At 47.3% G+C, this 10,090-nt stretch overlaps 1 protein-coding gene across 1 annotated transcript in view; it reads right to left on the bottom strand.

The window, feature by feature from the left end:
* Window positions 1-9,575, bottom strand: part of fermt2 (FERM domain containing kindlin 2) — a 62,903-nt gene extending 53,328 nt beyond the window's left edge. Inside the window, exons 1-2 of the mRNA XM_048240460.1 lie at window positions 9,308-9,575; window positions 8,349-8,506 (exon numbers count right to left, since the gene is read on the bottom strand). Of these exons, the coding sequence (XP_048096417.1) occupies window positions 8,349-8,505 (157 nt within the window). The 5' untranslated portion in view covers window position 8,506; window positions 9,308-9,575. The remainder of the gene's footprint in view (window positions 1-8,348; window positions 8,507-9,307) is intronic.
* Between the last annotated feature and the right edge of the window lie 515 nt (window positions 9,576-10,090).

Raw genomic sequence — 10,090 nt, 5'->3', positions numbered from 1 at the left:
CCACAGGAGCTGGACCTCAGACCTGCAGATGTGCTGGGTTACAGCACAGGGCACCTGGAGCTATACTATAGTGGACCAAGGTGGACCATGGTGGACATGAGCCTTTTAAAGCCTATATTTATGCTTACAAGTTTAGCTGCTTAATCTCATACGGAATTGTCATGTCATCTTTGTTACATTTCTGTCTGATAAATCAACCATTGTTTGTTACAACATGACCGCACTGAGAAGGATCTTCACACATCCAACTTTGGGTAGACCAGGCATGCTTAAAAAACACCTGGTTCTACAGAGATACAAAAGGTACAACAATCCAAAATCAGTATTCAGTTCAGACACCTACATATATATTTACAGTAAGCTCCAAAGTACGATTGTAACATTCCCATAGAATGATGCGCCTTGAGTTTCACACAATCCCTGTGTTAAGCAGACACAAGTGTGTCCTGTGTATGTCACCAATGACCACGGTGTTGAGTGGACAGCAGTGGACCCGCTGCGTTAGTCACAGTGTTTTACTGTGACACAGGCTGGCCATGGTCATTTTGATACCACAGATGAGACCCAGTCAGACCAATAGTATGAAAAAATCAGGAAGAGAGTTTATTTACAATGATGCGCATCAAGGGAGAGACAGCATGACTTCACCTAAAGATCCATCAGCTGCTCTCTCCCTTGATGTGCATCACTGTAAATAAACTCTGTTCCTGATTTTTTCATACTATTGGTCTGACTGAGTCTCTATTCATCTGTGGTATCAAAATGACCATCACCGGCCTGTGTCATGGTGGACCAGCTCACTATCTGTGCATCTGAGCCAAACCCACGATGGGAACAGGAACCCTGGTGTCCCAGAGCGTTCCTGCCAGGACGGAGCGGTGTTGCCATTTATAGAGCGCAACATTAGAGTCTCGCTGTCCTGTTCTCTGGGGCTAACGCGGGGGACATGGGTAGTTTGTATCCATTTGTGTCATAATGTAAACACAGGAGGACCGGAGAGGCGAACCACCCTTCCACGGCTTTATGCAATTACCCGTGCCTGCCCCGCTTGGGTAATCCCATTACGCAACATCTCAGGGACACGGCCGGCCAACCGGAGGGGTGGACAAGCAGACAGGCGGCAGGGAGGAGGATCCCCTCAGGCCCAGCAGATGCCACTGGAGATGGGACAGAGGGGTCATTACCCAGAATCCTCTCCCCGCCGGGGGTCCACCTGAGCAAGGCCAGGAGGAGAGTAGTGCTGCTCGACTTACGACAAAAATCACAATCAGCATTATTTTGGTCAATATTGAGGTCATGATTCTTTAACAGGATTACTCAATGATTTGGGAAAAAGGGGAGATGTGGAGCCATCACAATGTCAACTGTCCCCAACGTCCAGGAGCTCAGAGAGAGATAGAGAGATAGAGAGATAGAGAGATGGAAGGAAAAGAGGAAGGAAAGGATTTCCTGAAGGAAAGGTTGGCTGGCTTGCTTGCCATGTACTTATAGGTACCAGAACTCCTGTGATGGGTCACAAACGTTTAGCATCAGGTTGTACAGAACAGGTGACACTGAGCCCTCGAGTGGAGCGTTGTGACAGGCTAGCGTGTGAGATCGTTATCACGGCGAAGCCCCGGCAGGGGGGGATACGGCGATAAGCCTCACAAAGACCCCGGCATGGCCACCATATCAACTTACAGCCATCTGCGAGCACTCGGGGGGACAGGGCATGCAGCCATTATGGAAAAAACCCTGTGTCATATTTAGCCACAATGGCTTCCGACTGAGAACCTGACATGCCACCCCAGTAATTACAAGTGGGCATTGGCCTGGGCACCACCAACACATCAATTATCCAGGAAACAGAACAACAATACCCAAGAAATGCCAGATATGTCAGGAATTCTACATCTCCTCCAACATCACAGTGCTTTAATGAAGAACAAATGAGCAGAAATCACCAGCACTTCCCCACCGCAGGCAGTGGTGTGGCTCCAGGCTGCTGCTTCACTGTGTGTGCGTGTGCGTGTGTGTGTGTGTGTGTGTGCGCGTGTGTGTGTGGTTAGCGGGGCGCAGATCTTCATGGAGGGAATAAATCACAGCAGGACTCAAGCGTGGCAACAGGAAGTGAGGCAGGGCAGGGCTGCTACTTAGACTAACTACTTCCTGTCTTGCAGATTAGAGTGGACTGAACTGAAGACACTGGCCTGGCTACTGGGCGACTGCACTGCAAGACCCTCCTCGATCAGGCTAGCACAGTGACCAGACACATGCTTAAACACTAAACAAAACTACTGGAAGCATCCCTTTACAGTACTTTTTCCTTGTATGAAACATAAGATATGATACAATAAACTAACAATAAACTAATAAACGTATAGTACCACTTTGTACATATTTACTGCAGAATGCATTCCTTGTGTGAAACGGGAGATACCATCTACACATTCTCCAGTAATGCATTACACATATGGTTGCAATGCCGCTTCATTTTCTGTCCGTAGGAAGATAGCGTCAACACAGAGCGCGTTCCATTCCCTCGCCAGCCCTGCTCTGTCCACACCCACAAACAGATGAGCGTTGGTGGGGTTGTGCCGACACACACACACGCACGCACACACACACACACACACACACGCACAAGCACAAGCACACGCACACACACGCACCAACACACACACACGCAGTAGCGCTCAGCAAAGTCCGTCTAGTGCCTGATTGTTCCATTATCTCATCATCTCTGAGGTCGCACGTCACATGACTCCTCGGCCATGGAATGCTGGGTAGGGAGGGTGCATCTTCCCTTCTCGTCAAGCCCCTCCAAAACAAGAAGAGAAAAGGAGGGAAAAATCCCCCAAGTCAGGGGCCGAGGGGGGTCAAGACCAAAGTCCACAGGAAAGGCCGGCATCCTGAGCTAAATCGCCTCCATTTCCTAGCTGGAGTCGGCCCCATTGTCAGCTCCGATCCATCTGCCCCTGACTGCAACAATCTCAGCTATTTATGCCGAAAAGCTGACAGCAGGACACTCTATGCAAGCCTGCCCCTTAGCCTTCATAACTTGTTTTCTCATTTAATCTGAGGAAGTTTAAAAAAAAAAAAAAAAACATTTAAATGTCATGTTGTCTTTGGTGGTGCTCCATTTAGAAAGAAAAAGGGACCAAAATAGCAGAGGATTATTTCACCTTCTCGATGCTGCCAAACGGCTATTAAGTACTATTCGTGATGTGGCTACGTGAGATGTTGATTGTTAAAGGAAACTGGTGACGACCTTTACCAGAGCCTGAGAAGGCCCATTAACTCCCTCCAAACTTTTTGGCCCCAATTACGCAAGATTTGTTATGAGTTACAACAGCATGCCATCCAAGAAAGCCCTTCATGTCTAAAAAGGGAACAATCCTCAGCAAGCCAAACATACAGAGAGAGAGAGAGAGAGAGAGAGAGAGAGAGAGAGAGAGAGAGAGAGAACCTGAACAGTGAGACAGGCAGCAGAAAATACTAGAGTGACGGCAGTATTCAGGGAACATGCCAGAGCCTGGAAGTCATTTCCTGTTGGACAGAAGACTTTTATGGAATTCTATCGGAGCTTCTCACGTCACACAGCAGGAAAGCAGAGCCCCCCCCCAACACACACATACACATACCCCTAGAATGTGTGGGAGTGTGTGTGAGTAAGTGAGGCAGTCCTGGAACACACACACACGTCTCCCTAGACCAGACCAGACTAGACCAGACTAGACCGCATCTCTTTCCATCACCACGGTTGTGCTCCTTAGCAACCAATAGCTCAAAACACTGGAAAGAAATGGCAACTTGACCAACGCAGAGCCTCACAAAAACTGACCAAATTGAAACTCATCAGTGGAGTCATCAGTGGAGTCATCAGTGGAGTCATCAGTGACGCAAACAAGCCACCGTTGGTCCTGCCCCCCCCCCCCTCTTCAACATCATTAATGCTCCCCATTCTCATCTTACTAGCAGGAATAGAATGACTTCCATTTTGTTCCCGTCTCCATCACGTGTGATTGCGGTGGCACTGCTGCTGGGAGTAGCTGTAGCCTCACCATGACGACAACGACAACAACTGATGATGATGATGATGATGATGATGTCATGGAGAGTACAGTCTGATTCGGAGCTCCATGACAGGAAGTGATGGGGTGGAGTCCGCGGACACGTTCCGGCTGCAGTGACTGGACAGCACCCTCTGCCAAGCACTGGCTCGGTGCGGTGCGGTGCGGGATGGGCCGAATTACAGATTCACGTCGAGCGGCACGCTCTGCCTCTGTGCAGTGACTCTGTCTTGGTCGGCACCGCTGCATTCCATCTGTTTTAATGGGGTTCAGTTTGCACTGCCCTGGATTCCTGGGATTTCAATAAGTCTGAGTGCAGTGTGTGTGTGTGTGTGTGTGTGTGAGTGTGAGTGTGCGAGAGAGAGAGAGAGAGAGAGAGAGAGAGAGAGAGAGAGAGAGAGAGAGAGAGAGAGAGAGAGAGAGAGAGAGAGAGAGAGAGAGAGAGGTCTCCTGAGAACAGCTATGTTTAAGCACCGGTCTCGAGCCATCGAGGATGATAGCGCCTCCCCTGCACTAAATCATGCGTGCACACTCCAAAATGGTTAACGAGTGACACGGCATGGAAATCATAGCAGGATATTCGGCGTGGAGGGACAAACGCGCAGCCAAGAACAACACCCTCCACTCCCCCCCACAATGCATGAGAGATTCGGCCTCTCTCCTCCCCTTTGCAGAGTAGCCACTGCTCAAACACTAACAAACACCAGGGCCTTATGTGGTAATCAGGGGAGAAATCAGCAGAAGCCCCCCTCCTCACAACAGAAAGCCTCCAGCATTGCCAAGAGTAATATTCAAAGCACAATAAGGATGGTGGTTTTAGGTGATTGGCGTTCCCAATCGTTAAATCTTGAATAAAGCTCCGGTGAGAAAAGCTGGGCAGGAAATGAACACTGTGATCAATAAGAGAGTGCTTTCCTGGCATTTCCTTATCTAATCCATTAAAATCGCCGCTGGGGGACAAACCTGGGGTGGGACGGAGCAACGAGACGAGAGACGACGGCGATGACTGAAAACGTAACTCCGGAGACACTCCTGAAAGCAACTCTGTCTCTGGCCATTAGAGCCAGACGGCTTTGGTGTCTAGGCCATTAAAAGATAGAAACTCTCCCCAAGCTGCATCGTTTAAAAAGCACAAGTTATTCTGCCCTACGCCCTGCTAAAGGCACGCACCTTCCCTTCAGTACCATAAACATGACACGTATTTGGCAAGACAGCTAAAAGCATCAAACTGCCCACTGGCTATAGTCCGGAGAGAACTCAGCTGGACAGAACATTTAAGCACCATTATACACACGCTGCTGATGCAGCTTTTCACATGACCACATCACAAGCAGGCTGCATCAGGACCCCAAGCGATGAGGAGAGTGTCCAAGTCCTTATGGATGTTGCTATAGCATCCGTGGAATCCATAGCATCTTGATGGCAGAGGGCATCTCGCAGCACCTCATGGAACAACTGATGCTGTTTATGTTTATCCTAAAAATGCAGTCTAGTAATAGTAGTTCATTCTTTATTGCAAACGTAATAAGGTCAAAAGCATCATTACTCTTCTTGAGAGCTGTTTGCAACCTCTGGGGCTCCTGTGTCTATGTTCATGTTTGAAACTGGTGAACGGGCAAAGTACTACAGTAGTAACACCAAGACTTTAATTCCCAGGAGGCAAACATACTAAGAAATGTGTTGTAACATGGAGAGCCAAGGGTAAGACAGCGTTATAGTATTTGACTTAGAAGAAAGCTAGTCTTGAAGTTAGTTCAGTCTTGCTTCATGAGAGCACACACACACACACACACACACACACACGATGTGTGCTGTTCAGCAGTGTTGAGGGAACTGAAGGGGCCTTTCAGAATGGCCAACCTCTGACCAAATAACCACCCACCTGACACATCAACCAATCACTGCAACCCAACAGGCCCATGTGACTATATGACCATACTACTGGTAAACAATTTACAGGAGCTTGATCTAAAGCATGCAGTGATACCAGCCACCAGGGGGTCATGGGGAAATCCAATGAGATAAGCTGCCATACAAACTAATGCAGTACTATTCAACTACAATAACGCATTTCCCAGTCAAACCAGTCCCGCTCCTGGACATAATCCTTACGCAAACTGCATATGCATGTCAGAAGCTATCTATACAGTACCCGTGTGGATAAACCTTTCAAGCAAACACAAGAGCAACACCAGAGACAAACATCTCCAAACAAATGCATCTGCTGTTTGCAGAAGTTAGCTGTGTGTTTTTCACATACCCATGTGTGAATGATAACAATGAGGCCGATAGGACTGTGGTGAAAACACAACTTATCCTGCTTTGGCATCATATGCATCACCTCATCCAAGGGAGGGACAGGACAGCACACAGCACACACACTCTCTCTCTCTTTCTCTGTGATGACAATACCATGCCGAGCACATAAACAGACACTAGCATGGACACTCTCCATACTTCCAAGCATGAGCAGCTGACATAGGAATGAATCTGGCTGCTGATCTAGTGCAGAGGACAGGCCACATGAGGCCCAGATCTCTCCCTCTCTGCAGAGCTCAACACAGCAGTGACACACACACACACACACACACACACACACACACACACACACACACACAGCAGGAGGTGAACTCCAGTGGGCCATGGGCACCACACCACCAGTCCCCCTGGAGATACTAGCTGGTGTGGCGTGCCCTCCTCCAGGTAAACGAATGCTCAGGAGGGAGGGTGAGCTAATGACTGCCAGGTGGCCATGGCTGGTGAGAACCCATTTATGTTGGGGCCTGCAGCCTGAAGTACCAACTATTAACACGCTCTGTTCCCAAGATGGAGATTAGGAACATGATGTTGGACCCCAGCGCCCCCAATGCACCATCCACCACTGTGAAGTTATCTCACCATACCAAATATAGCATAACAAATCATGAATACAATGAAATTGCATTCAACCATGAGTTCAATTTCTCTGCATCTGACCCCAGAAAAGATCATCTTCTTATCCAGACCCAGACTGGACCTAAAGTCACCAAATCTACCTGAATCTACACCAAAGCTATACTTAATCTATGCCGAATCTGCACCAAATCTATGCTAAGTCAGCACTAGACCTGATGCTATCTCGGGTGGTGGTCACACTCACACTAGATCACTTAATAAACACTGTACATGGCTTGCAAGGTCAAGGTTTGAGTGCTAGCTCAGAGAGATTAAAAAGCTGCATAATGATTAACAATATGTCCTTTGCCCAACCGTCTGGGTCATTTGTGGTTGTTCTGGTTCACTGCTTCCTTCATGTTCTTCAGATCTTCATGTTTCAGGCTATTTATTGAAAATTGTCATAAAAGTCCATCCAACCATAAAAATGATCAGTAACATTAATTTTTGCACACATTCGCTCATCGGTTATAATATGCATATAGTAAATTGGGTTGTGATGGTTTGTTATTTTGAAGCTTTGGTAAACACCGCTCCAGATGGCGCTAAAGCAAAGATCTATAATAACTTTTCAAGACATAAACACGAGTGCCAGCCTCTCCAGAATGTCTTGCAAAAAACTCATAAACGACGTGCTTTTTGTTTTGCTCTCCACTGGGGGGAAATAACAAATGGATGGAGCCTAAGATGTGGCTGGAGTAGAAAGAAGCATTCATCTCTCCCCACAAGCTCGCCCTCATGTGCCCAGAGCTGCAGAGCATGGGGAGGGACCCGGGGCCCACAACAAACACACTCCTCAGTCATTGAGCAGTCCTAAAGTGCAAAGGCCTTGAAAAAATTAAACTGTCATAGATTGAAGCTTTGCACACTTTATGGAATGTGAAGTATTAGAGGGATTTTGCCACCCCCGCCCCCCCTTCACACCACAGCCAGTCTTTCTCACTATGAACTGGGGCAAGTGGGCAATCCACAAAGACTACACCGACTCTTTCCCACGCCTTTTACATCGTCAAATATACTACTTTGGGGATTAGTGGCCATTACTGTTGGCACATAGCTAACTGGTCTGGTCTCCTCTCTCTGCTAGACGCTTATTCAAAGTTAGAGCTTAATCACTAGCTCATGTCTCCAATTCACAGCACTTTGCAGCATTTGCCTGGAAGTGGACATTTGTCATGTGATAAGGTGTTTAAACGGGGAGTAAAGGGGAGTGTACCAACGCAAGAATGCACAGCCAGCCTTGTAAACAGAGCTTTGAAAGCAACAGAGCTGGGTCAATGTTCTCACTTATCTCAAGACAAGACGTCAAGCGAGCACCAAACGGTCGTCTGTTCATGCACATCATGATCACTTTGTTCTTACCGAGTTCTTCCACGAGCTTTAGCATGACCCCTCCAATGTGAATCTCCCCGGTGACCCGCAAGGAGACGTCTTTATGGAGGTCGGTCACATGCATCTTCAGTTCCCAAGTCCCGTCGGCGTAGCAGCCATCGGGCATTCGTATACCGTCCAGCGCCATCCTGCACAGACACCAAAGAAGCACAACAGAAGTCAAATCGGCACTTTCCGCTCGTTCAACTTCAAACCGGCTGGCTGCGCCTGATCCACGTCAGCTAAAACAGCGAGAAGTAGCTGTGCGAGTCTGCTGTGGTAGCCTACTGTGATTAGGTTGAAGCCAGTCTGTTACATTGTTGCATTCAAAGGTGTTAAAAGGCCCAATGCAAGCTGGAAAACATTGTAGTGGAAATAGGCTAGCCAGCTGTGACGCGCCTGAATGAAAAGGCGTCAGAGAGTTTTCAAAGGAATTGACAACGCGGTCCTAAAACTAATAGGTCTTAAAAAGTAGCACATAGCACACATTTAACATTAACACCAAGTAAAGCTGACTGAAGTCGTAGAAACTGCGTCATTTTCGTCAAAATAGAACAAAGCATAGGCCAAAAGATCGTATACACTTGAAAACTGTGAACTTAAGTAGATTGACCTTGTTTCAGCGCGTAACACAACGAATGGGCTTCTCACCTGCTATATCTAACGGTAAAGATAAAGGGAAATATGGGTCTGATTACGTAAGCAACTCCACTACAAGTCAACGCAAACTCCCTCGGCTATGGGAGGAATACAGCGGGAATCACCCACCGATATACAGAGGGTAAAGTTCGTTAGCAATTATTTAATGCTAAACAAACACTTACATATAATTTTGAAAGCGAAACTGGTGAGCGTTTTGTAAGATGACCAATCCGTTATTGTGCGTAAAGGGAAAGCATAGCTATGGGAGCTAGAGCAAGAGGCGAAAATCTGTTAAAAGGTTCACTCACCTTCACAAATACACCAACCCAAAACCAGAAAAACCGCTCAAACTTCCGATACTTCAACAGTCAACAAGTTTTTCTTACTTAAAACCATATATTCAATCTAAACGGGACAAAATCCAAAGAACTCTTCCAGCCGAAGTATCCCAAAGTGTCTCCTCGGGTTTTGAGCTAATGGAGACCAGTGTCCGTCTCTTGCTCCCTCCCTCCCTCTCTTGCTCCAGCAGATAACGTCACTGCTCCAATCCTACTTTTCCTTTCAAACGGTGCGGGCTCACCCCTGCCAGATATCCTTCAACTGCCCCCCTCCTCGTTTTATCCATTGTGTAGAGACGCATTAAAAATTCATTACTGTAGTTGTCCATTCGTTTAATGTGTGTTCATTTGAATGGCTACGTGGCGCTTTACTTGTGCATTTATGGTTGGGGGCTACTTGGACTGATTTTAATGTTTGGTTCCATCCTCAATCTTTCAGTGGAGACCGCGGAGAACACCCGAGAATGCAGTTTGAGTGTGGACTTACTGGATCGTTTTCCCGGTGTAGCCCAATTAAGGATTTCTTCAACCGAGTAGGCAATTCGTACGGGATAGATTCAACAGTTGATGGGCTTCGGCGTAGTGGGACGTAGTGACCGCTGCTTACGCTGCCATTTAAGGGAATAGTACGGAGGTTGCGGTGGTACATCCGGGGAACGCAATTGGTTACTCGACTTGAAATTTGCACACCGTTAGTCACTATAATATAAACATTAAAACATTACATAGATAATGTTGTATTTACATATCGCA

The sequence above is a fragment of the Alosa alosa genome, chromosome 1, assembly GCF_017589495.1.
Source record: "Alosa alosa isolate M-15738 ecotype Scorff River chromosome 1, AALO_Geno_1.1, whole genome shotgun sequence".
NCBI lineage: Eukaryota > Metazoa > Chordata > Actinopteri > Clupeiformes > Clupeidae > Alosa > Alosa alosa.
The sequence above is the reverse complement of the archived record's forward strand: the minus strand, read 5'-3'. Positions and strand labels throughout refer to the sequence as shown.